The sequence below is a fragment of the Pseudorca crassidens genome, chromosome 12 (genome assembly GCF_039906515.1).
Source record: "Pseudorca crassidens isolate mPseCra1 chromosome 12, mPseCra1.hap1, whole genome shotgun sequence".
NCBI classification, from domain to species: domain Eukaryota; kingdom Metazoa; phylum Chordata; class Mammalia; order Artiodactyla; family Delphinidae; genus Pseudorca; species Pseudorca crassidens.
In genome coordinates, this window is record NC_090307.1 from 15,865,024 (window position 1) to 15,892,609 (window position 27,586).

General features: G+C 41.5%; 1 protein-coding gene across 2 annotated transcripts in view; it reads left to right on the top strand.

Moving 5' to 3' along the window:
• The first annotated feature begins 16,150 nt into the window (after positions 1-16,150).
• Positions 16,151-27,586, top strand: part of LMAN1 (lectin, mannose binding 1) — a 29,029-nt gene continuing 17,593 nt past the window's right edge. For both annotated transcript variants that reach the window (XM_067698922.1, XM_067698923.1), the window contains exons 1-5: positions 16,151-16,403; positions 19,621-19,775; positions 19,859-19,966; positions 20,959-21,020; positions 21,976-22,075. In XM_067698922.1, coding sequence (XP_067555023.1) covers positions 16,166-16,403; positions 19,621-19,775; positions 19,859-19,966; positions 20,959-21,020; positions 21,976-22,075 — 663 coding nt within the window. In that variant the 5' untranslated portion in view covers positions 16,151-16,165. The remainder of the gene's footprint in view (positions 16,404-19,620; positions 19,776-19,858; positions 19,967-20,958; positions 21,021-21,975; positions 22,076-27,586) is intronic.

Consider the following 27,586-nt stretch of genomic DNA (forward strand, 5'->3'; position numbering starts at 1 on the left):
AGCTTGTTGTCCACTGCAGGAGGCAGGCATTACACAAAGATTTGCACAAGTAGTGCTTTGATTCCCGGTGCTGTGATAAATGCTGTGGAAGAAAAGCACCGTGTGTGATGCCCTAGTAGGTGGATGTTGTAGGAGATGTTTACCAAGGTCTCCAGGTGACGCTGAGGCAGGTGCTTCGAAAACCCTGAGCTACAGACAGCAGAACCTCCCCAACAGCTGCTATCAAAGCATCTTCTAATGAGTTAACGAGCAACCTGATGGAGGGCGACTGGGCTGGGGGAGGGAGGGCGTGCAGCAATATGCAGAGCCTCGGCAGATGCTTCAGCAGGAGGCTGGACAAGCTATTGGCCAGGTGGCTGCAGCTTCTGAAAGAGCAAGCGGGAGGGTCAATCAATGCAGCCTCTACCAATTCAGGGACCATATTCTTTTCTTTTAATTTTTGAATTTTATTTTATTTATTTTTTTATACAGCAGGTTCTTATTAGTTATCTATTTTATACATATCAGTGTATACATGTCAATCCCAATCTCCCAATTCACCCCACCACCACCACCCACCCCTGCCACTTTCCCCCTTTGGTGTCCACACGTTTGTTCTCTACATCTGTGAGGGACCATATTTTTTAATAATAATTTTAAAAACCAGAACATGTGATCTAACAATTTTTTTTTGTTTTACAAATAAATTTGGTAAAATAACTTTCCCAGACAGAAATTAAATTGAACTCTGTAATACAGTTACTCAATTGACTTTATTGGATAAACATCTTTATAGGAATTCAGGGGCACATGAGATCCAGGAATTAAGATCTCAGCATTTTAGATTGAGAGGAACATTTAAAGATTATAGAGGCACCCTCCCCCCACAATGTGATAAGGAAGAAATGATCCTAAAAGATAAGTGACTTCCTTATATGTCATCCCAATGGCAAGATTAGAGAACAGCGCTCCTGGTTCACAGTTCAGTGCTCTTAAGAACAGCCCACCACCTGCCTGGCCCACGCATTGGTTAGCTGCAAACTCAAAATACACCCAGTTAAATACATGAAAAGCCCCTGTACATCACTACTAATAAAAGAAATGCAAATTAAGATTCCATGATTTGAAAAGTTCAGAAAGCAAGAAAGCTATCAAAGATTATTGGGACTGTATCAACAGGACTCAGGAGGCACCGAAATGATTTGAGCATCATTAAGGGTAATAACTGAAGTGGATGAAAACACATCAAATATGTTAAAAAATAAAATAAAATGAAACACATCAAATATGTTAAAAAGCCACGAGTTTGGGCCTCCCTGGTGGTGCAGTGGTTGAGAGTCCGCCTGCCAATGCAGGCGACACGGGTTCGTGCCCCATTCCGGGAAGATCCCACATGCCGCGCAGCGGCTGGGCCCGTGAGCCATGGCCGCTGAGTCTGCGCGTCCGGAGCCTGTGCTCCGCAACGGGAGAGACCACAATAGTGAGAGGCCTGCGTTCCGAAAGAAAAAAAAAAAAAGAAAGAAAATTATAACCGTCTTCGTAGGTTTTTCTTAGAGTCTTTTAAAAACACAAATATGATGGCAGCAGTGCTTCTCAAAGTTTCACACACCCATTCATCCCTTGGATCTTGTTAAAATACAGATTCTGTTTCCGTCGGTCACACTCCAGTTATTCCGCGCTTCCTTTCCCGCCCCAGGGACGTTGTGCTTTCTGTCCCCTCTGCCTGGGACACTCTGCCCCTGATCCTCACGTGGCTGCCTCTCTACCCCTCAGGCCTCCAATCAGATGTGTCCCCCATAGAGAGGCCCTCCCAGAGCCCTCTACCTAAAGCACCGGGTCTCCCTGTCCACCCAGCCCCACCAATCACACTCTCAACCCCATTTCTGTTTGTTTTGTTATTGTTGTTCCTCGTTTTTGCAGCATTTATCGATATCACAATTTGAAATTTTCTTTTCTTTTTTTTTTTTTTTGGCAGTACGCGGGCCTCTCACTGTTGTGGCCTCTCCCGTTGCGGAGCACAGGCTCCGGATGCGCAGGCTCAGCGGCCATGGCTCACGGGCCCAGCCGCTCCGCGGCATGTGGGATCTTCCCAGACAGGGGCACGAACCCGTGTTCCCTGCATTGGCAGGCGGACTCTCAACCACTGCGCCACCAGGGAAGCCCTGAAATTTTCTTTTTAAAAATTTCTTGGTAGTTTTATTGTCTCTTTCCCCAGATTAGAGTGTAAAACTCTACAAGACCAAGGCCTCCTCTGTCTGGTTCACTGCTCTCTCCCTCATGCTTAGAGCTGTGCTCACACATATAAGTGCACAATGAATGCTTACTGAATGAATGAATGGGTTGGTTACAGTTTCAGGCCTTTCTTGCACATCTCCCTGGTTTTCAGTTGTGGCTATGCACATCTGAAATTTAACCCAGAGCAGGTTATAAATTATTACCTTAATGACAGGCCTGGAGCATCTTTCTGCATATTTCCAGATCATTTAAACAGACAAATAGCTTCAGTTTACCTCTACAGTCGACCCTGGGTATCTGAGGGGGGTTGGTTCCAGGAACCTCACAAACACCAAGATCCAAGGATGCTCAAGTCCCTTATCTAAAACGGCACAGTGTTTGCATATAACCTATACACATCCTCCCGTATACTTTAAATCACCTCTAGATACTTATAACACCTAATGCAATGTAAATGCGATGTAAATAGTTGCCAGCAAGCAGCAGATTCAAATTTTGCTTTTTGGAATGTTCTGGAATGTTTTTCGCCAAACTTTTTTTTTTTTTTTTTTTTTTTTTGTGGTACACGGGCCTCTCACTGTTGTGGCCTCTCCCGTTGTGGAGCACAGGCTCCGGACGCGCAGGCTCAGCGGCCATGGCTCACGGGCCCAGCCGCTCCGCGGCATGTGGGATCTTCCCGGACCGGGGCACGAACCCGTGTCCCCTGCATCGGCAGGCGGACTCTCAACCACTGCGCCACCAGGGAAGCCCCTCGCCAAACATTTTTGATCTGCAGTTGATTGAATCGAAGGATGCAGAACTCACAGATGCGGAGGGCCAACTGTACATCCCAACAGGCGTGTTCATTGTCTCTGCTCTCAACCTACCTCCCTTCCCACCCCAGTGCTTTTATATCTGTTTACAAATACTCAGAGAAAGGAAAACAAGATGCCCCCTTACCTCTGCCTGTTCCATTTCCCTCTGTAAACTCACGTGGCTGCGTGAACATAGCTGAGTCATCTCTTTCCAGTCTGAGCTTCCTGTGCCCCATCTAATAAAGCAGCCCATTTTCCCCACTCGAGTGCCTTCACTATACAAGGAAGTGTTTTCCATTTCCCTCGGTAGAGCTGACATCTCCTTTTCTCGTTTTTGCCTTTGGGCCTGAAGACTCCGAATTTCTTTGGCCCTTCTTTGGCGCCCTGCTTCTCCCTCAGTGATCTTACTTGGGTCTCACCTCCCCAGAGCATTCTGAGATTTAGTCTGTCAGATACGTTTCCTTCTTCTTTTTTTTTTTTTTTTGGCAACACCACCCAGCTTGTGGGATCTTAGCTCCCCAGCCAGGGCTTGAACTGGGCCCCAGCAGTGAAAGTGCCAAGTTCTAACCACTGGACCACCAAGGGATTCCCATAGGTGTCCTTTGGTCTTTCTCATTTTTTGTCAAAATTGGTCCTTCATTCTTTTATCATTAAAACAGTTTCCTAAATAAACATCCAATCTTCATAAATCCCATCAGCCTTTACATCTGTTTCAAGGAATCCTAAGACTAGTTCCCTATGACTGTGAAACCTGTCCTTTTCCAATTTAGTGCCACATTTAAAGGGAATTCTCTTTCCATTTCCTGTCATCTACACCTGGTCGGTTTGGGCTCACTTTCCTCTCTCACACACTCAAATCCGTCCTGATGGAAGAACTAGCTCAGAAGGATGTATACCTCGGCAGACCCTGAAAACACATCGTGCTGGTCTTATATTCCTGGCAAGGAGGCTAGAGTAAATCTTCACCAAAATATCTTCCTTGCTCCTTACTCTTTTCTACCTTAACCCAGAAATTCACTACTTTCTGCTTTTCTTCTTTTTCTTGACTTTGTGATTATGAGCTAAAAGTTTTCACTGCCAGTATGTCCTCAAAACTTTTCTTCACGGTGTTATCATCAACCATGCCATCGGCCTTGGTGATAAATCATCTTTCGTGTCACTAGCTCTCTTTCTTGTTACGGAACATCCAAGAACATACGGCACCAGAGGTACGTCCAGCTGCGTTTACATCCCTCTCAGAGTTCACGACACATTTCTGCTCGCTTACCTGCTCCTTCACTCCCTTCACTGTGAGGTCCTTCTGTCAGACACCACATTTTATTCATCTCTGTATCGCCGGCATTTAGCATGGTGCCCACCTCACCCTTGAGTCTCAGTACATGTTTCTAGAATACTGAATAAATATACCATGAATTACAAGCCATGAGACACAAAATCAGGGCAGGTGAAACTGTTAATAAGCCTTGAAACAGAATATACAGTTGAGTGTGAAATGTGGTTCAGTGAACGTTTAGAGGAGAGAAGTAAATAAGGGCTCAAGAGTTGTAGAAAGCTTTATGGAGAACGTAAGACCCAAACTTGGCCATTGGGAAAAACAAAAAGAGAGGAGCCGTAAGAAATCAGCAAGGGCACTTCAATTTTCCACTCTGTCCCTCTGAGTTTTCCGAGTGGGGCTGTCTTTGTTTTTCTGCTCATCTTATCCCAGCCTCTCTCATTAGGTCGGCTGCATGCTTCCCTTCCACCTTTACCAACCTGGCCTAAAAATCCTCTTAGGGTGCTCATCTGTGCAACCTCATCTTATTTTTTAGCCCAGCGTGTGATATCAAAGACTCTGATGGACAATGCCACTTTTGTCTCTTCTTCCAAAGGTCCCTTGGGCCACTCTCCCAGCCTGGTCTGGTTACTGAGGCTGCCCCTCTGGAGAAATGAGGCTGTGGGGTAATTAGGTCATAGAAAGCACTGAAACCAGAGGATTCAGCTGGAGATGAGGCTAAAATTCATAAATAAAGATTGGCATAGCTTGAATTCAAGATAAGCTAATTTTAGATCCCTAGGCTTGGTCTAGCAGAACAGTGACAATTATATCCTTTCTTGAAATGTTTTGCCTCTGCTGGCTTTTGAAGCATTTATTTTCTACCACTGAATCATTCAATAGCAATATAATTGTTATTTCCATTTCCCTGGTTCGACCGGGTCTGAGAGCCAGTTACCATTCCCAGTTCATTAACCGACTGGCCTTCGAATTAACAGCCCCTCCATCGGGGGGTTGCCTTGGAGACAAAGCTTCCTGTGGGTAATCCAAGATTATCTAGCTCTTTATCCTGCATGTGACCCTTAATTACTTGCTAAATTAGAATGGTTTTCTGAAAATCACAAGCGGAGGTTAATATGTTCTTCCAGAGCTGGTCAAGCTAAGATGACACTGAATTCACAGGGAATTCAAGTTACATGATCCCTGAAGGCGTCTCTTTGAGGAAGAAGATGAACTCTCCCACTGGGAGGCACTGCCCCCCCCATAAAGCCCCTGTCACTCACTGTTCCTCTGCCTGCTTTTCGAGTTGCAGTTTAATCTCCTCCGGACAATTCGCTATGTCAATATTGAGCAGATTCATTCTGGCGCAGGAGCCCGCACCCATTTGTCTTTGATAACTCATGCTTTCAACTTAAGGACATATTTTTATCATAATTGCAGATTTTTGCTCTATGCATTTACACAATTACAAGGCTTCATGGACCAGTTATGGACAAACAAGAGAATGGAAGAAACTATTTTTAAAAAAACAAAGTAAACACTTTGGGGGAAAACGTTGGGGCCCTGTAGTATTTTCCCTAACATTATACAGGCCTCAAAGCAAGATTAGTGGAAAGGAGGGACTCTTAGAATGCACCTAATGGGATGCCTCTTGAGATGGCTTTGGAAATAAGGAAAATACGAGTAAGTGCAGGTATTGAATGAGATTTGTCATGAAAGTGTACATTTAGTGTTACTAGGTTTTTATTCATTTAGACTATAATGAAATTATTGAGTGTAGTTCCAGAAGATTAAAAAACCTGTCTTAAAATCTTAAATATTATTAATAGTCCTCAACATTAAAGTATCAAACTCAAAATAGTACAGAGCCTGGAATCTCACAGGCATCCATCCAAAAAGTGTTTAGGAAGTTGAACCGAATCGAATTAGAAATAAGCATCATTGGTGATTCGGCACCTCAAATAATTCATTCAGGTTCCTGAAGGAGTTGTCTGCAAACTGCTAAAATCCTAGTCTCTCAGAATGCTTGACTGATTACATACACAGCTTTGTGTGTTCATGGTTATATTCCTCAGCTGTGTACCACCTTTAACCATATTTAAGCATCTATTGTGTATAAGGCATCACGCAGCCCTCATTCTGTTCAACTGTAGTAGTCAGAATAGGAATTATTAGAAAGGTTATATGAGAATCATTTAATTACATTTGTTCATAGCTTAATCATGGTATGTGGGAAAAACCAGGAAATTGACTTTGACCGTGGCACCTTCAATAAGCCATCAGAGTGATTTGCTTTTAGAGAGGTTTGGTAAATCTTGGAGTGGTTACCCATGGAAACTGAGATTTTCTTTGACAGTGTTTTAAAGTAGTTTTGTTCAAGACTTATGGTTGCCAAGGGGGAGGGGAGAGTGGGGATATGGGATGGATTAGGAGTTTGGGATTAGCAGATGCAAACTATTATAGAGAATGGATAAAAAAGGTCCTACTGTATAGCACAGGGAACTATATCCAATATCCTGGGATCAACCACAATGGAAAAGAATATGAAAAAGAATATATATACTTGTATACTTGTTGATTAAAAACTGATTATTTAAACGATAGTGTAATCTTGAACTGAAAAACTCTTTGTTCTTATAATCATGTTATCACATCCTCCTAACTTAGATCACTCTTTCATTTTGCATCCTTAGTAATCTATAAACTCTATAAGACATTATCGTGTTGTTGCTTAAAGAGTGGAGACATTGTTGGTTGCCTTCCAGTCTTTCATTTCAACTTTCTTCCTTCTGAACTGAGCTCCTGGCTTTGGTTAGATATTCACCCCCTCACACATATAGCCCATGTGGCTTGGGAGCCGACCCCATCTTCAGCTCCTAGGATAGACCATGATTTGTCTAGGCCGGTGATTGTCAACACGTAGTCCCCAAACATCATTAGCATCACCTGGAACTTGTTAGCAATGCAAATTCCTACATCCTATCCTCAGCCTACTATGTTATCTAGAAAGGCTGGGCGTGGGGCTCCCCAGGTGATTCTGAATCCCACTAAAGTTTGAGAACCATGGTTCTTAACCACACCTCCTAATCCCATGCTCTTTACCAGTAATTGAGTCAGTGCATGGTCTTCCCCTGTCTACTGTTAATGTTCCAAAGATGGACATGTAACCTAAGTGGACCTCATCAAATGAAGGGTGGAAATTTTATTCCAAGGTTGGAAGAGAGATTTTCTATCTCTCGTGGAACATGAGGAAGAAACCGCCATCTTAGGACTTGGAGAGAAACCTGAGGACAAAGTCAGTGCAAGGTAGGGCCACAGACATTTCCAAGATGCAGAGCAGAGATGGCTTATACCTTCCTGCACCCAGCCCGACCTACCTCTAACTTACAGTTCTGTCCAATGCCAGGTTTCCCTATTGTTTCAAATTGAGTTTTTTCATTCTTGCAGCTGAAAGCATCCCATTTATTAATTTTTTTTTTTTTTTTTTGGCTGAGTTGGATCTTCGTTGCAGTGCGTGGGCTTCTCTTGTTGCAGAGCACAGGCTCTAGGCCTGTGGGCTTCAGTAGTTGTGGCTCACGGGCTCTAGAGCGCAGGCTCAGTAGTTGTGGCACACGGGCTTAGTTGCTCTGCGGCATGTGGAATCTTTCCAGACCACGGCTCAAACCCGTGTCTCCTGCATTGGCAGGCTGATTCTTAACCACTGTGCCACCAGGGAAGCCTCTATTAACATTTTATAACAATTTTTTAAGCTTAAGTCTGAAATCTCCCAGGAAGTTGTATTCCTACTACCTTGCCTCTAGTATAGCGGAGCACTCAATATTTTTTTTTATTATACCAGCAAAGCAAGTTTATTTGGGAGCAGAAAACAACTGCAATTCAAGACACGCAACTATAGTAAACCACATGCAAGTCCAGCAAAGAAGGAGAAGAAACGTTTTGTTGAGGAGAAGGGAAAGTCGGGAGGCGCTGTTATAAACAAAAAGTCCAGTAGAGCAGGGGTCCGCAACCCCCGGGCCATGGACGGGTACTGGTCCATGGCCTGATAGGAACCAGGCCGCACAGCAGGAGGTGAGCGGCGGGCGAGTGAGCCATTCATCCCCATCACCCTCACCACTGCCTGAGCTCCGCCCCCTGTTGGATCAACATCCTCATTAGATTCTCATAGGAGCACAAACCTGTGAACTGCGCATGCGAGGGATCTAGGCTGCGTGCTCCTTATGAGAATCTAATGCCTGATGATCTGAGGTGGAGCTGAGGCGGCGATGCTAGCGCTGGGGAACGGCTGCTAATACAGATTATCATTAGCAGAGAGGTTTGACGGCGCAGGGACCATAATAAATCAATTGTTTGCAGGCTTTTATCAAAACCCTATCAGTGAGTGGCAAGTGACAGTTAAGCTGCGTCTGGTGGCAGGCTTTAAGTCAGAATTCGACACTTATTTTAGTCCACGCGTGGCCTGCCCATTATTTTATTTACCACTTGCATCTGCGCCTCTTTCCTGCACTGCGCACTTGTCTCAGTCACAGTTTTGGTAAGGCCACAAGCTAACCCTAGCCAAAACGGGTAAAAAAACAAACATTGCTGGAGAGCTTCTTTGAAAAGGGGGACGACCCAATGATGAAAGAGCAGAAGACTCTGAGGCTGCCAACAAAAAGAAAGCTGCATTTAAAAGAAAAACCAAGAGTCCTACTTAAATTACAGGTTCATTGCAACAGGTGATTCACGTTCTCCAAGCCCACTTTGTACAACATGTGGTAACCAGCTATCCAACGAAACCATGAAACCTTCAAAACTGCTCATCTATCTCAGCTTTCAAAAGAGTTTGAGCATTACTTCCCAACCACAAAAGGGCCCCCGAACTGGGAAGGAATGGATCTGTGACCCATTTGTGAATAAACCTGGTGAATCGACTCTGTCCGTGCTAGAAGAGGATCAACTGCTTGAGATCGCAAATGACGGTGGCCTTAAGAGTATGTTTGAGACAACTTCAAATCTCCGCACGTTCTGGATTAAAGTCACGGCGGAATATCCTGAGATTGCCACAAAAGCACTGAAAAGTCTGCTTCCATTTCCATCATCCTATCTTTGTGAAGCAGGGTTTTCTGCAGTGATAGGCAACTAAAACGAGATTACAGAGTAGATGGACATAAGCAACACACTTCAGTGTCACTGTCTCCCATCACCCCCAAAGGGGAACATATAGTTGCAGGAAGACAAGCTCAGGGCTCCCACTGATTCTGCATTATGGTGAGTTGTATAATTACTTCATTATATATTACAGTGTAATAATAATAGAAATAAAGTGCACAATAAATGTAATGCTCTTGAATCATCCCCAAACCACCCCCACCACCACCACGCCCGGTCCGTGGAAAAATTGTCTTCCACGAAACCGGTCCCTGGTGCCAGAAAGTTTGGGGACCGCTGCACTAGAGGAAACTGGGAGTTCGAAGTATAGTGGCTTTCTTTTTTTTTTAACATCTTTATTGGAGTATAATTGCCCCACAATGCTGTGCCAGTCTCCGCTGCACAACAAAGTGAATCAGCCACGGGTATACATATATCCCCAGATCCCCTCCCTCTCGCACCTCCCTCCCACTCTCTCTATCCCACCCCTCTAGGAGGTCACAAAGCACCAAGTTGATCTCCCTGTGCTATGCGGCTGCTTCCCACTAGCTATCTCTTTTACATTTGGTAGTGTATATATGTCCATGCCACTCTCTCACTTTGTCCCAGCTTACCCTTCCCCCTCCCCGTGTCCTCAAGTCCATTCTCTATGTCTGCATCTTTATTCCTGTCCTGCCCCAAGATTCATCAGAACCTTTTTTTTTTAGATTCCATATATATGGGAGCACTGAATTATATTTGATGAGTAAATAGGAGTAAACGCATGCATGCATGAATGGATAATCGCATTCAAGAAGCAAGCAGACAATGCCATTTTCAAATACAATTGATTCGACGTCATTATGAGGTTCCACTAATGCAAGCAAAGAACTGACACGTAACCGTAGTTTTAACACCATTTTTGCTGCAGCTAAGTGGAATCCTTTCCAGCTAGCTTAAGCAAAAATAAGGATTATCATATCGAATTCTAAAGCTAACTGAAGTGTCTCATGGACTATAGATTTCATCCCCGACTCTTTGCTAACAAGAATATGTGCCTTTGGTGAGGGGAGTGTCTGGAAGTTCCCATTTCTCTATATACTAGCTAGTATTTGATATTATCATACTTCTAAATTTTTACTAGTCTGATAACTAGGAAATGGTATCCCATTGTTTTAATTTCAATTTCTCTGATTTAATTCACATTACTTGGGATAAATCTTAACATTTATTTCTTGGCAATTCAGATTTCCTCTTGGGGGAATGGCCTATTGTAATCTCCTTTTTTTTTTCTTTTTTAATTGGGATGTATGTTTTTTCTTATAGATTTCAAGGAGTTCTTCTTCTGTTCTAGATACTGATCCCTTGCCAGATTTATGCATAGAAATTATATTCTTCCTGTATGTGACATTTTCTTCCACTTTGTTTAGTGTGACTTTTGTTGAATAAAAGTTTTTGTGAATTTTCAGTAGGTGAGTATATCAATATTTCTTCCTTATGGGTTGAGCTTTTGTGTTTGTTTGAAAGAAATATTTTCCTACACTGAAGTCATAAATATATTCACTTATATTTTCCTCTAAAAGATTTATAATTTTGCTTTTTCACGTGTAGATTTTTAATTCACCTGGAATTTAATTTTGTATAAAGTGGGAAGTTTGAAATAATATGGTTTTACTATATGCTTGCCGTTCTGGAGAGAGGAGAGAAAAAAACCCCTAATTCTGACCTAAATTGCTTAAAGCATTTTTTTGGTCTGGTGGGAGATTTGCATTGCTGGAGATTTCTTATTAACAAATTATTCTCTTTCCAGCATCATCTTGCCATGGGTGCCACAACTTTGAAAGAATTAAATAAAAAATCCTTTACTTATTGAGCTAGCCAGTAGCTGACAAATTTTTGTTATTGCCTCACATGTCACTGAGATTTCTTTCAGTTTCCATATTGAATAGGCTCCAGCATTCCAAATGTGTGCAAAAGACTTTATCTCCAGAGAATGGAGAAATAAACTCCTAAAAGCTCTGGTTCAATTCTTCTTTAATATATAGTGGAGGGGTGCAATTATTCCCTATCTATGTTAATGTCCCCTTTCTTTACATCGAACTTTGACTCCCAATTTAAGTGTTTTGCTTAACCTCCCTTTACTGGTCTTTGTCATTTTGCATTGGGAAATCAGTATCTACAAATATTTATTCTGTGGTCAAAAATGGTTCAGGATATCACAGTTCAGATAAGAACGTTTTCCTCCCCTCTCCAAACATTTCTTTCTCTCTTCTTTTGCTTTCTGTTCTCCTGCCAACTATTTCTTTCCTTTTTTCCCCTTCTTAACTTTACCTTGAATTTGTCAAAGGAATGAAAGATAATGTTTTGTCCCAATGGAAGTATAAAGGGTCATATTATGACTGACATTTTCATATATGAAGAAAAGTTAAACAGTTCTGTTTTATGGTGAACAACATATCTTCTTTCAAGTGTCAGGCCTAATTTTACATTTACCAAGATGGAATTTACATTTTACCAAAATCTCACATTTTGGTGAAATTCCAAATTTAAAATTATATATTAAAGGTTGGAATGGAGTCAATTAGTCTATTTAAACATCACAGGACCAAGAAAAGTATCTTCACATACACCGACTGCTTAAGACAAATATTATTTGATAGCTTATGGATACCTAAGCCACACATGACATATTAATACATAGACAACCGATGTCGACACATACTGTGCCAAATATAGCATCATTCTCCCTTCTCTGTCCTAACCTAAACTGCATCCAAGGCAATTCTTACCTATATTTTATTCATTGACTAAAAGGTAACCATGAAGAAATTAAATTGCAAATTTAAATGTAATTGGCAAATTCTTTAGCACTAACTACTATAGCATTTGTAATACAATTAAAATAGACCAAATTAGCCATATTAGCTCTGCTCTTTCCAAATCTGTGGCATGACTCTGAGGCTATTCATAAACTATCTGCTACTTACCTAAAAGATGTCGGGCAGTTTACATTACTATGAAGTCACGAGTTCTTCAGTGTTCACTGTTCAAATCTGACTGCAACTTGGGTGTGTTTTCTTACCTTGAGGAGAAAACAAGAGATGGGAAGAAGTGATGGACTGTGTTTCTTGATGAATGCAACCGTGATGTGACTGATTTAATGGGGCTGAGTCAGGCTTCTCTTTGCTATCAGTGGAAAAGGGAAAAGATGTCAGCAGAATAGTTCACGTTTATTGAGACCTTACTGGGTTCCAGGCAGTGAATTCTTTCTAAAATGGAAAATTTTAAATGGCATAGGTACTGTTATTAATCTCCCTTATCTAGATGTGGAAACCAAGCTTTAGAGAGGCTAAACACCTTGCCCAAGACCACACGCTGGGAAAACCAGGGGTCACCCCCCAGTCAGTTGACTCCAAAGCCTTTGTGCTTCATCACTGGTTTATAACTGGCGAAAACTTGGAGAAGAGCTTTTAAGATGTCCAACATGTTATTTTAGGGAAGGCAGTCAAGTACGTTAAGAGGACTGTTTCTTATACATGAAACAGTAGCAGCAGAGTAAATGAAAACATTGGGTTAATTTCCTCTTAAATGAGTGAATGTATATTTACCACCCAGAACAGTGCCTGGTACATAGTAGCACTCAGTGCATGTGAGCTATGGTACCAGTTAGGATTGCAGGTAACAAAACCTGGAAACAATGGCTTAAATGAGTGAGAGTCTTATCTCAGAAGATAGAAGTCTGGAGATAGGCAGAACTCCCCTGCCAGAGGGGCTCAAGAAAATTGCTAAAGGTGGGGTTCCTCTGGCTTCCTGGGCCATCATTCTTAATGGTCACAAGATGGCTGCTGCCCTCCGTCATTGCATACACATTTCAGGCAGAAGGAAGGACAAACAGGGAAAAGAAAAGCCTTCATCTCATGAGGTTTTATCTTTTTACTTGGTAAGTGACTCCTTCCTCAAATATTTCTACCTACCTCTCATTAGATGCCCAGCAGGCTGGAGAAACAAGTATTTTAATACGTTGTTGTATAAAATAAGCTACAAGGATATACTGCACAACACAGAGAATATAGCCAATATTTTATAATAACTGTAAATGAAGTATAACCTTTAAAAATTGTGAATACTATACAGTATTGTACACCTGTAACTTATGTAATACTGTATATCAACTATACTTCAATAAGAACATTTTTTAAATAAAATAAATAAGCTCATATGTGCAGAGCGCTTAGTGCAGTTTCTGGCAGATAGTAAGCATTCATTAAGTATTTGCCATAAAGATAAACGTTAACATTTCTGTAACATTTATTGATTTTTCACTCTATGCAAGGCATAGAGTTAGTTCCCACAGAGATGAAAGAATTGGAGGTAAACTGATTAAATCCTATGAATTGAAAACGCTGAAGAGACTGGAGCAATGACCCACAAGTACTATACAGACACTAAATGTTTGTTCCTGCTGTTGCTGAGGTGGCAATGAGGAGTGCACTTTCATTTAGTTACATCTGGAGACTGAAGAATGGGGAGCCATAAATCCATATTCAACTTAAAGGTTTGATTTGAGCACTAGAAAGAGATTTAATAGTAATGGCCCATGAATCTGGAGGTAAGTTGGGAGGCCAATGAAAAATAAGTTAAAATAATGTGGGCACACAGCTCCTAGGGCTAATGTGGTACTCACAGCCCACATTAAGAGCTAATGAGGAGAGGGGTCAAGATGGAGGAATAAGAGGACGGGCAGTTCACCTCTCCCCACAAGTACATCAAGAATACATCTACAGGGACTGCCCTGGTGGCACAGTGGTTGAGAGTCCGCCTGCCGATGCAGGGGACACGGGTTCGTGCCCCGTTCCGGGAAGATTCCATATGCCGCGGAGTGGCTGGGCCCGTGGGCCATGGTCGCTGAGCCTGCGCGTCCGGAGCCTGTGCTCCGCGACGGGAGAGGCCACAACTGTGAGAGAATACATCTACAGGGACTTCCCTGGTGGTCCAGTGGTTAGGACTCCAAGCTTCCACTGCAGGGGTTGTGGGTTCGTTCCCTGGTTAGGGAACTAAGATCCCACATGCTGCACACGGCTCGGCCCAAAAAAAAAAGAAGAAAAAAGAAATCTACAAATGGAACAATTCACACAGAGCACCTGCTGAACTCTAGAAGAGCTAATGAAATAAGCTATTTAAATCATACTGCTTATTCTCAGATTTGAAAAAAAAATTCAGTAAGACATTTATGAAAAACAAAACTCTGGATGATCATTAATATTTCGACAATATTTTTTCTAGGTAAGGCAAAGGAGATTCCCTTTTAAAATGCAGAACTTATTTGTTGAATCAAAGACCAATACTATCTCAAATGTCCAGGTTCTATTTCTCCCTCCCTTCACAGCACATTATTCCTTTTATCAAAACTAAACTCAGAAAGAAAAGAAAAAAAAGAAAAAAAAAAAACTAAACTCAGTTTCATTTGAATGCCTTATTGCTATGGTTTCAAAATTTGGAAAGCTCTTGGGATTAGATTTTGAGAACGGTAAATGTTGAGTGATAAACTCACACCTGATTCAACACCAACAAAAAGATCTTAGGTTTCTCCAGGCCTGTGGATTGCTGGTTCCCAGTCTGAAATGCCCTAACACAGGTTGGTGGAGCTCAGGGGCTAGGACCATTAGTATTCGTGATTATGCCTTGTTTCTGGAAAGACATGATTCTGCAAAGTCCACCTAATGAAAACCAGCTACTGAACAATGGGTATCACATCAAAAGGAATGCCTTTCTTCTACCTAATACTGAAAAGGTTTATTATAGTCAGGGAGGATTGATGTGGTGGGTCCACAGGTGTCAGGGCTCGAGAATTCTTTTTTTTTTTAAATAGTTAAAGTATTTTATTTTATTTTTTTAACCTCTTTATTGGAGTATAATTGCTTTACAATGGTGTGTTAGTTTCTGCTTTATAACAAAGTGAATCAGCTATACGTACACATATATCCCCATATCCCCTCCCTCTTGCGTCTCCCTCTCACCCTCCCTATCCCACCCCTCTAGGTGGTCACAAAGCACTGAGCTGATCTCCCTGTGCTATGTGGCTGCTTCCCACGAGCTATCTATTTTACATTTGGTAGTATATATAAGTCCATGCCACTCTCCAATTCGTCCCAGCTTACCCTTCCCCCTCCCCGTGTCCTCAAGTCCATTCTCTACGTCTGCGTCTTTATTCTTGTCCTGCCCCTAGGTTCCTCAGAACCTTTTTTTTTCTTTTTTTTAGATTCCATATATGTGTTAGCATATGGTATTTGTTTTTCTCTTTCTGACTTACTTCACTCTGTATGACAGTCTCTAGGTCCATCCACCTCAGTACAAATAACTCGATTTCGTTTCTTTCTATGGCTGAATAATATTCCATTGTATATATGTGCAACATCTTCTTTATCCATTCATCTGTCGATGGACACTTAGGTGGCTTCCATGTCAGGGCTCGAGAATTCTAAAGTATGTTAAGAGGCAGGAGGAAGCTCCTGGCCTTCGGGTTTGCTCCTCCAACACTCCATATCAGGTGGGAAGGGTATGTTGCAGTCCCTTTCCCGCCCTGGGAGAGGATAGGAGGAGCGGGCGGACCCTTGCCGCCCCAGGCCCCGCCCACAGATGCTCTGGGTCCAGGAGCCTCCTGGACAGCGGAGCCTGGGGGCGGAGCTCACCCTTGCCCTCGGGGTCCCCCGGGCTCCGCCAATCATGGAGCGCCCTGTTGGCCGGCGGCAGCGCCCGCCCCCACCTCCTTCCGCCGGCCTCCAGTTTCCCAGAATCCAAGATGGCGGGATCCAGGCAAAGGGCTTCCCGGGCCGGAGCTCGGCCGCTGTTCTGCGCTTTGCTGCTGTCGCTCTGTCTTTTCGTCGGGGGCGACGGCGTGGGAGGCCACCCGGCAGCTGCCGGCGCCACGGGCACCCCAGGCGCGCAGCCACATCGGCGTTTCGAGTACAAATACAGCTTCAAGGGACCGCACCTGGTGCAGAGCGACGGGACCGTGCCCTTCTGGGCCCACGCGGGGAGTAAGCCAGGGCAGAGGTCGGGGGGCCCGGGTCCCCTCCCCGCCTTGAGCCTCCTCCTCTTCACCTTCTCCCCGCGGCACCCCGTATGCGCGGTGAAGGGGACCTTTCTCAGCAGCCTCGCCTGCACGCCGGATCTGGTCCGCAAGGTTCCCTCCGCCAGCCCCCCAGTCTTCCCCACATTCTCTCCACCCGACCTTCCTCCTCCCGTCTTTGATGTTGTCTGTTCTTTCCGTTTGGGTTAGAGGTTTTTCGTTAGTTCCCGCACTTACAGGTACTAACTTGAGCTCGCTTCTGGGCATCACGTCTCACCCCAACGCCACGTCTCCTCCGAACCTGAGACCTGGTCTGGCAGCCCTCCACCTTCTTTCCCGCTCCCCCTCGGCCCTCCCCTGCGTTTTCTCCTCCGGTGTTAGCAGTGGGTAATGCTCCAGTTTGTACCCGATGCCCCCTGACGGCTTTAGAGGTGGCATGTGTTGGCTTTAGAATAATCTTTAAGTCTTTATGTCAGAGGACATTCTTCTCACCCTCTTGGAACTGTACGTTAAGTTTGCCTTTCTCAGTGACTTGGTGTGGTCTTTGATCTTTTGTCTTGTATTAACACAGTAGGTAATTTAATAGTCGTTGCTTTATTTAGTAGAAGAAAGGAGGGGGGTTATTGACTGAGAACTTGAGGCTAAGAATAGCATTATATATACAGCTGTTTTGGGGTTTTTGTGGGGGGGAATTGAAATAACCTGTGCGCCATGTGTTACTGATTTTATGTGTTTGGCACTGTTAAGCACTGTTAGTGGTTGAGAGAGCCTTGCTAGGTATTTACATATGTGAAAGAAAACGTATCAACTTTAGTGCTGATGTGTCACCTCTGACTAAGGAATCAGCCGTAGCACTTGGCATGCTGTAAACTCTGTTCAGTGACCATCAGATGCAACCTTTGAAACAAGTGGCAAATGCCTTTATCTGGGGTTAGAAGCACTGGCAGTTTGAATTCCATCTTTATGGGTTATTAAGCAATCATTTATGTAAGGCTTGTATACATCATTTTAGATTGTCGAGTGCTTGAAACAAAATGTTCCATTTCTAGAAAGTAGTTGCTGACTAGGAAGCACACTTTTAGGAAGTGCTATTTCACTGAAATTAATGTATAATTAAAAGGCATAAATTTCGATTTGACTTAATGACCAAGTCATTAAATATTTGAAGTAGAGTGCATATTGTTACTCAGCGGACATTTATTATGTGATCACTCATCAAGGGTATGTAGCTGGGCAACTGTTATCAAGGTAGCATTGTTTTAATACACAAAGACGATGCAGGTGTACCAGACACAGGTTTGGGGGATTTTTGTTTCTTTTCTTGGAATGATGATGAATTTTTCAGTAGTGGTGGTAAATGTGTTGACATTTTTTCGCTTCTGCCATTCTCCATTGCCGGCTTGCTGTTCTTTTTCTCACACTCACACCACATACATCAGCCAATTAGGAACGTTAATCAGCTACTTAAATTAGTCACATTGACTTTCTTTTCAGAACCTATAACCAACTAAGCTTTTCTGCTGCAGAAATGTCAGATAATGTACCTGGGTGAATGAAAGTTGTATGGCTAGATTGAATTTGAAATAAAGAGATTAGAATTTTAGCTAGTGACTTTTCTGTCTGTTGACTCTGGGAATCACTGCTTATGGGTATCCCTTGCTTTCATTATCACTGTAATTTTTACAGTCTCACAGCTTTCTTAACTCCACTGATCATTTTTTCGCCTTTCATTTTGCCCTGAGATCCATTATTTAAAACAATTTTTTTAATAGAGAAATTTTTAAGATTTAGTTTAAACGTGTCCCCTTACATCATCCCCAAATTAAGACCAAATCTATGGTGTTTCTTTTTCTTAACTCTCATGTTCTTTTGTACTGTCAGTACACATCCTTGGGTCCATAAGGGCAAAAATGATAACAGCAATTTGTAAGCCTTTATAGCTCTCAGAGCTCTTTCACCTTCGTGCTCTGATTAGATCCTTGGTAGGCAAGGCAGGTGTTATCTGTTTTCTAGGTGAAAAAAACTGATGTTCAGAAAGGTTAAGGTTCTTGGAAGAGGTTACATAGATAGTGTCAGTAGAATAGTACTCAAATCCAGGTCTTCTGATTTCTATATCCAGTGCTTTTCCTGTGATGACTGCCCCAAACCTTTAAGTGTTTGAAAGTCATGGTGACAAATAGTGGCTGAACTTACTAAAATATCTCAACTTGTCTTTTAGTCAATTTTTCCTACCTGTAAAGAAACAATACAGTTATGTCCCAGTGTGGATGTCAGAATGTCAGAACTGGTTAATATCTGAAAAGGTGTGCCAGAATTGTTCAAATATAGACCTCATAGGTGCTTTAATAATTATCTAGTCCAATAATAGGAACAGCTAACATTTATTGAAATATTTATATGCACTTATATGCCTATGAGGTTGTTAGAGAAATGGAGTAACTTGCCTACGATCAAACAGCTAGTAAGTGAATGGAGATGCAGGCCATCATTTTGGGGATCACTGTTCTCTCTGAGAAGCTCCTGATGCTGAAGAACTGATTATTGACTTGAAATTCAGTTGATTGACCCTCTCCCTAGAAGAATGTTTATATGCTCAAAATTTTGCATATAACTTTTAGGGTGTATATAAGTGATTGAGCCCAGCCCCTTCATTTTACAGGTGAACATATGGTGAGCCCGAGAGAGTAAGAGAATTATTTGCTCAAAGTCACACAGCTGAACTGAGACTAGGAATAAGTCTCTTGATTCCTAGTGGTATGTTCTTTTCACACTGTTTGAGATTTCTAACGTTTGTAAACTGGTAAAAAATATATATATACAGTTTTAAAAAAGAAAATATGCGGATTTTTCAGATGTTTGAAAAAGAGTATCATGAGAATTAAATAGTTGATTTACCTTTCAAGCTGTAGTTTCCTCCCTGCTGCCCCTTGAATTTTTAGCGTTTGGTTGCAGCTTTAATTTTTTTTGCAGAGATATTGCACTCTTCCAAAGATAGGAGGCGGGTATCAAAACCCGCTAAAATTTAAAAGCTGAAACTGTCAACATGAAATTTTTTCCTAACAAAGTTACCATACAGGTAACTGAGTTAAACTTAGGTCTCAGTAGGTATATGTAACAGTTTGGTGGTGATTCATTGAGTTTTATCTAATTATAACAAAACTTTTCTTCCCTTATTTCTATTCTAGATGCTATTCCAAGTTCAGATCAAATTCGAATAGCACCATCTTTAAAAAGCCAAAGAGGATCGGTGTGGACAAAGACAAAAGCAGCCTTTGAGAACTGGGAAGTTGAGGTGACATTTCGAGTGACTGGAAGAGGTCGGATTGGAGCTGATGGCCTGGTACGGTAATTTCTTTAACTTGGAAAATTTGTATAAATGCATATACCAGTAGTCTCTAAATGTCCCGTGTTATGTATTTACAGGCAATTTGGTATACAGAAAATCAAGGCTTGGAGGGTCCTGTGTTTGGATCAGCTGATATGTGGAATGGTGTTGGAATATTTTTTGATTCTTTTGACAATGATGGAAAGGTATATTTGTTTTCAGGACTGTTACCCATTTTAATATATTTGCTAACAAAGTTAGGCTGTGAACAATATAGCTTATTTAACACTTTTGTCAGTTTAATAGTAGAGGACTCCCCAAACTGTATTTTAAGTGTGATGATTAGTCTTTATATAGCTGGGAATTTATAAATTTAAAGCTAGGAGTTCATGATTCGTCATCTACCAACTTGAGGTAACAGTGGAACCTCAGGTCTGAGAACTTTTCAGTACCCACCTCCCCATCACCCTGTTTATGCTTAATAATTTTTTTTTTTTTTGCGGTACGCGGGCCTCTCACTGTTGTGGCCTCTCCCGTTGCGGAGCACAGGCTCCGGACGCGCAGGCTCAGCGGCCATGGCTCACGGGCCCAGCCACTCCGCGGCATGTGGGATCTTCCCGGACCGGGGCACGAACCCGTGTCCCCTGCATCGGCAGGTGGACTCTCAGTCACTGCGCCACCAGGGAAGCCCCTATGCTTAATAATTTTGATGGATCAGCATGAGTCATTTAGATGTAGGTGGTTAGTGTTTAGAAGATTATTACTGTTTGTTTTCATGAAAATGTGTGCATAACTACTACTAGCTCACATGTTGATATGTTTTCGTATATGTTAATCACACTTTTTGATCAGCCGATTTCTCTAAAACAGTTAAGAGCAAAATGTACTTATGAATTGGAAACATTAACTTGTGCTTTAGCAGCCCGAAAACTGATGATCATTGTTTCATTTAGTAGTTTGTCCACTGATTATCCGAGGTCATGATTAGCAATTTAAAGGAGAGCTTTAACATTGAGCTTCTTGAATGCTGAGGCCATGTTAGTCCTCCTGTTACTGAGCTCCCATAAGTCCCATACCAGTCCCATGCTCACAGTGTCCTAGGATTTTAGAGGTGTAAGAGAACTTATAGCACACCCAGAATGATCTATACTTCTTTGGTCTAAGGACTTTAAAACAAATACATTCTCTTTATTTATAGAAAAATAATCCTGCAATAGTGATTATAGGCAACAATGGACAAATCCAATATGACCATCAAAAGTAAGTGTATATTTTTTACATTATTCCTGATTTCAGCTTCTTTTTAGAAACCTTATAAAATATATTGTTTCAAATCTGAACATTTTCCAGATGAAGTAAGATTATTCTTTTCCTTGAGATGTTTTTTGTAACTTAGTGGAAAGGTCTTATCTTAATTTGGTTTTGTTTTAAAGTTCTTTCTGCGGACCACCTAGATTTCAAACATAAAAATGTGTTGTAGTTAACCTGAAATTAAATAGTACCTTTAAAGGTTGATAAAACATTCCTGGCTCTTAGTGATAACAATAGTCATGTTTTTTCATCTTTATTAAGAGGGATCTTTAAAAAATAAGGTTCAGAGCCTTAACCAACCTAATGACTAAGCAGTGCGTGCCATGTCATTCAGCCTTTGTATTGCTGTATTGAAAAAATTCTCAGTGGGCTACAAAACTTCGAGTGTTCAGTATATTTATAATGTGTATGAATCAGGTATGTACATTTTTAATTTTCACGTGTTTGTTGGGGGGATTACCTTTTAGCCAGTCAGTGAACTGTAAGAAAAATTACTTTCCTACCTTAGTGATTTGTAACTCTGGTAGTTCATCATGACCACCCATTGAAATATATAAACAAGAGGTCCAAGCCTCCCCCTTGTGATGCTGCTTCAGCTGATTGAGGGTGGGATCTAGGAATCTGCGTTGTTGAAAGCACCGTATGTGACTCTGACCTTGCCCTAGTCTTGTGGAGAGGAAGAGTATCCCTTCCCCTTGCCGGCAGGCAGCCGTGGTAACATTGGCTCCTTTTGTTATCCAGAGTCCTTGGTGTTTTCTGCATAAATAACTTCAAATATCCCAAGCTTTGTCATAACTTGATTTTGTTTTGACCTTTCTGGACATTAATCATTTTAAATAGTGAGTTTTTAACATATCGAGAAGCTTTAAGTTTCTTGTTTGTCTTCCTTTCCCTCACACTATAGTGATGGTGCTAATCAAGCTTTAGCAAGTTGCCAAAGGGACTTTCGTAATAAACCCTATCCTGTCCGGGCAAAGATTACGTATTACCAGAAAACATTGACAGTAAGTAACATGCATTTAGAGATAATCAAATGAACAATATTCTAGTATGACTTCTCATTCTGAATCTTTGATAGAAATTCAATGCATTTGAAATTTGGATATTGTTCGCATACTCATCAGTGTTACTCTGAGAGAGCAGAAGTGGCTTCAAAGCTCGGTGTAAGTGGTCATGTGTTGTCAAATTTGCCAGTAGGTTTGTGTTTAGTCAGTGAATGTTTAGGCATTCTACTGTGTGCCACACAAATATGAATAAGACAAAGGTCATTTTCTCCAAAGAGCTTGTCTAATGGAGGTGACATTATGTAACATTATGCTTATGTAATGTTAGTATGCTATGTGGTAAATTTAAGGGATCAGGAGGTTAGAATCCTGTAACTCTGCCAGGCTGGAGCGGTGAAAGTCAGGAACAGTTTCTCAGAGTTGAGCTGCACCTTGAAGGAGAAGTAGAAGTTTCCTAGATGGAGTGCATATTCCAGGCAGAGAAAATGGGCATCGGGACTGTTGAAAGATTTGGGAAAGGCAAATAGTTGGTATGGCTGGAGGATAGAGGAGATTTGGAGAGTGAGGTTGAAAGGTTGGCAGTAACAAGTCTCGCAGCCCTCTGTGTAGTTTATCCCGTAAGGAACAGTTTACAGTTTTAAGCAGGAATGTGAAATGATCAGGTTTACAGTTGAGGAAGATGACTTAGGCAGCAGTGTTTTTATAATGGTATTTGTGAAAGGAGCAAAAAATAGGATGATTTTAGCCTCCTTGCTGTAAATGAGCCACCACCTGTACTTGGTACTCTACATGCAGTTGCTCACGTTTTCTTTTTTCTTCCAGTTTTATTGAGATATAATTGACCTACAGCACTGTAGAAGTTTAAGGTATACAGCGTAACGATTTGACTTACATACATCATGAAATGATGACCACAACAAGTTTAATGAACATCCATCATCTCATATAGAGAATTAAATAGAAAAAAATTTTATATTAGATTAGAATTTTTATTAGATCGTATTTCGTGCATGATTTCCAAACTGAAATAAAACTGCACATGTAAAATAAAATTTAAAAAATAAAATAGTAATGTCAAACATTTTTTTTCCTTCTGATAAGAACTCTTAGGATTTACTCTTTTAACCATTTTCATATGTAAGACGGCAGTGTTGATTATACTTACCATGTTGTACATTACATCCCTAGTACTTATTTATCTTATAACTGGAAGTTTATCCCTTTTGACTGTCTTCATCCAATTCCCCCACCCCCATCCCCTACTGCTGGTATCCACAAATCTAGTGCTATATGTTTGTTTGTTTGTTTGTTTGTTTTTCAAGTAAAATTGACCTATAACACTATGTTAGTTCCTGGTATACAATGTAGTGATTCAATATTTCTGTACATTTCAAAATGACCACCATGATAAGTCCAGTTATCTATCACCATACAAAGATATTTCATAATTATTGACTGATTTCCCTACACTGTACATTTCATACCTGTGAGTCATTTATTTTGCAACTGGAAGGTTGTACCTCTTACTCTCTCTCACTATTTCTCTCCTCCCTGCCAATTCCCTCCCCTCTGGCAACCACCTGTTTGTGCTCTGTGTCTATGACTCTTTTTTGTTCTGTTTGTTCATTTGTTTTTTAGATTCCACTTATAAGTGAAATCATACAGTACTTGTCTTTCTCTGTCTGACTTCACTTAGCATAACACCCTCTAGGTCCATCCATGTTGTTGCAAATGGCAAGATTTCAATCTTTTTATGGCTGAGGAATATTCTGTTGTATATGTGTACTACATCTTTATCCATTCATCTGTTGGTGGGCACTTAGGTTGCTTCCATATGTTGGCTGTTGTAAATAATGCTGCAGTGAACGTAGGGATGCCTATATTTTTTCATTAGTGTTTTCATTATCTTTGGATAAGTTCCCTGGAGTGGAGTTGCTAGATCCTATGGTAGTTCTGTTTTAAATTTTTTGAGAAATAATCTCCATGCTGCTTTCCATAGTGGTTGTACCAATTTACATTTCTGCCAACAGTGCACAAGGGTTCCCTTTTCTCCACACCCTCACCAGCATCTGTTATTTGTTGTTGTCTTTTAGATAATAGCCATTCTGAACAGGTGTGAGGTGATGCCTCATTGTGGTTTTGATCTGCACTTCCCTGATTAGTGATGTGGAGCGTCTTTTCATGTACCTGTTGACTATCTGTATGTCTCTGGACAAGTGTCTATTCAGATCCTCTGCCCATTTTTTAATCTCGTTGTTTGCTTTTCTGATGTTGACTTGTATGAGTTCTTTGTATATTTTGGATATTAACCCCTTGTCAGATATATCGTTTGCAAATATTTCTCATTTATTCCAACAGCCCTATGGGGAAGGCATCCCCATTTTATAAATGGGGAAATTGAATATGGGAGAGTTTAAGTAACTTGGACAGTGTCTTACCACATAAGTAACAGAACTGTGATTTGAACCCAGCACTATTTTAGCGGCAAGACTCCACTTGTGGTCTGAACGAGGGTAGAGGAAAGAAGAGATGATTAGGAGGTGGAGACTACAGAACTTAGTACTAGTTGGCTTGGGGCTGGGAGAGTGAATATAGTTGTGGAGTCAAAGATAGTTCCTGAATTTCTGGCCAGTGTTCAGCTAAATGGTACCATTAACTAGCCAAAAAGCAGCACGTTTCTTTGTGTTTGAGGGAGGAGTGGGAAGGCAGACAGTTGGTAAGGAGTTTAGTTGTAGACAAATTGAGTTTCGGTTAATATTTAGGTTAGGTAGATATACCCAGCAGGCAGTTATAATAACTAAGGTCACTAATACCATGTGAACATTGCATTTTTAACAATGCCATCAGTACCTGGTTATATAATGCTTATAAGTAAAGAATATCTTGTATACATTTTTCTTTTCCCTAAATCATGAGCCAGCCTTGCACTCCTTTGTATAAATTCTGAAAAAGACAGTTATTTGGAAAACTTTGTATTGGCTTAGTCTTAAATTCCAAACTAATTTAGAGACCTCAGAATAGAGGCACTGTCCAGTCTATTATGACTAACTTGGATTTGAGTTCCGCTGGAATTATTATACGTCCTGTACAGTTTCATCAGGGGCATCAGTAGGTCATGCTTACCTTCATGTGGCAGAACCCAGATACCAACCATGGCGAGTACAGACACACACCTGAGTACACAGATCACAGGGAGGCTGCCTAGACAACCCCACGCAGTGAGGCCGTCAGCCCTACCAGCAGTTCGCAAAACAGTAATCCTGCAGGACCCCAAAAAGAGTTCCGTGGTCAGATAAGATTGGGAGGTCTGTGCACAAGCACGTTAAAGACGCTGGGAAGTCCCGAAATAAAGAACCTTTATTAAACCCCTCATTCTTTAGGCTTACTGGGCCATGGAATTCTCTTTTCACTTCGTATCTGTGAATGTCTATAGAGCCAGTGTTCTGAAGAATACATTTTAGAGAGACTTGGCAGGACATCTGGTTGTGACTTAACGGTCCTAGCCTCCGTGTGCTTGCTCCGTCTGCTGCCCCTTCCTATAATACTCTCCCCTTTCCTCTCTACCTGGCAGAGTTGTGCTCATTCTGGAACGTACTAGTTCAGGATCCCTTTCCATCAGATTTCCCAAACATCAGCTCGTAAGGATCTGTCTCTCTTAAACTCTAAGTGTTTTTTTTTTCCTCTGGTGCTTATTTGCCCTTTTAAAATATGTTGTCTTGACTTGCTAGTTAATTATGGTTTGTATGTCTTTTCTCATCAGTATGGTTGTACACATCTCAGTGCAGGCACTATATCCTACATTCCTCATACTCTCTAATATTGTGCCCGTGTTTAGTACTCAAGAAATGTTTATTAAATATACTTACATCTTTAGCTCCCAGTTGTTTGAGCTTTGGAGGGAAAAACAAAGCAAGGGGAAAAAGAAATGCTGTTAGTGGAGGAAATATGTCAAAACAAGATATTATACACTTTTTTTTTTTTGGCCATGCCGTGTGGCACGTAGGATCTTAGTTCCCCCGACCAGGGATCAAACCCACGCCCTCAGCAGTGGAAGCGTGGGGTCCTGACCACTGGACAGCCAGGGAATTCCAAAACAAGATTTTAAATACTGCAAGCATGGTATTTAACAATGGGTCGAAACTGTAAGATGAATAAGGGATGTTATCTGTAATCTCAAAGAAGCGTTACTGGTATTAATCAGTGGATATATTGTACCTGTACAGTCACAGCCCTAAGGTTCCTCCAGACTCATCGTGCAGTGAATATATTGTACCTTTTTTGTTTGTTTAAAGAATTAGAACTGGATAGTAAATACTTCTGATGGATTTTCAATTTATTAGGGCTCAAGGAAAAAATATTGAAGAGTTGAAAGTTCTTAGTATTAATTTTAGAATATGATTAACTTAACACTTCTTTTTTTATCTCTCGAAGGCAAATGTCTTACTGATCGGCGATTTGAAAGACTGTAGGAGAATCAGTTGTACATGCTATAAACTCAAATAGGAACATTACTGAATAGAGGAAACAGAAATATTAATATGGTCAATAAATGGCAGGTGATTTTTAAAAAATTGGTAGGAGTTCCCGTGTTGCCATCCTACGTTATATAGAGATTAACCCTTCATATTGCCCTGTCCCTTACTCTTTTGCTAAAAATTTGGATCAAGTACTGTCACATTTTACCTGTATGACTTTATCTTAAGTGTCACTAACGAAACTTTGCATCTGGAGGTAATGACAGAAGTGCCCTTACTCTGGTGCCGTGTACCTGCTCCCTTTGCTTCCACTCTATCTCGGTGGCTCTTCTTTAGGGTGGGGCTAGTGGTTGGGTTGCTAGAAGTGAAAGGTATTAAAGAGGCCAGACCACTGCTTGACTGGGCTCATGAGAATATTCATGTGCCAGGTGGATTCCTGTGCTTGCTCAGATTTCCAAAGTTCGTTTAAGACATGTAGGGTCATTATTTCAAAAATACATTCTGCAGCATAGAAGCTTATGTGTCTTTCTGTTTTTTTCATTTTCTGCCTTTTTTTGTCTATATGACTTGTCACTTTTGCTGACTCTCTGCTAACTTAGTACAGTCCAGTTACCCCCCTGTTTTTTTTGGTTTTTTTTTTTTGGGCAGTATGTGGGCCTCTCACTGTTGTGGCCTCTCCCGTTGCAGAGCACAGGCTCTGGACGCGCAGGCTCAGCGGCCATGGCTCACGGGCCCAGCCGCTCCGCGGCATGTGGGATTTTCCCAGACTGGGGCACGAACCCATGTCCCCTGCATCGGCAGGTGGACTCTCAACCACGGCGCCACCAGGGAAGCCCACCCCCCTAACTTAATGAAGAGGAGTTCACTACTTGCTGAGGCAATCTGTTTAATTCTCAACCTCTATAGTAAAAATTGTCAATTTAACTTATTCGTTGTAGCTCTGTCACTGGAGTTTCAGACCAAGCCTGATCCCTCTTCTGTAGGAACTATTCAGAGAAAGTAATCATGGTTGGTTCCTTAAGTCTTCTCTAGAGAA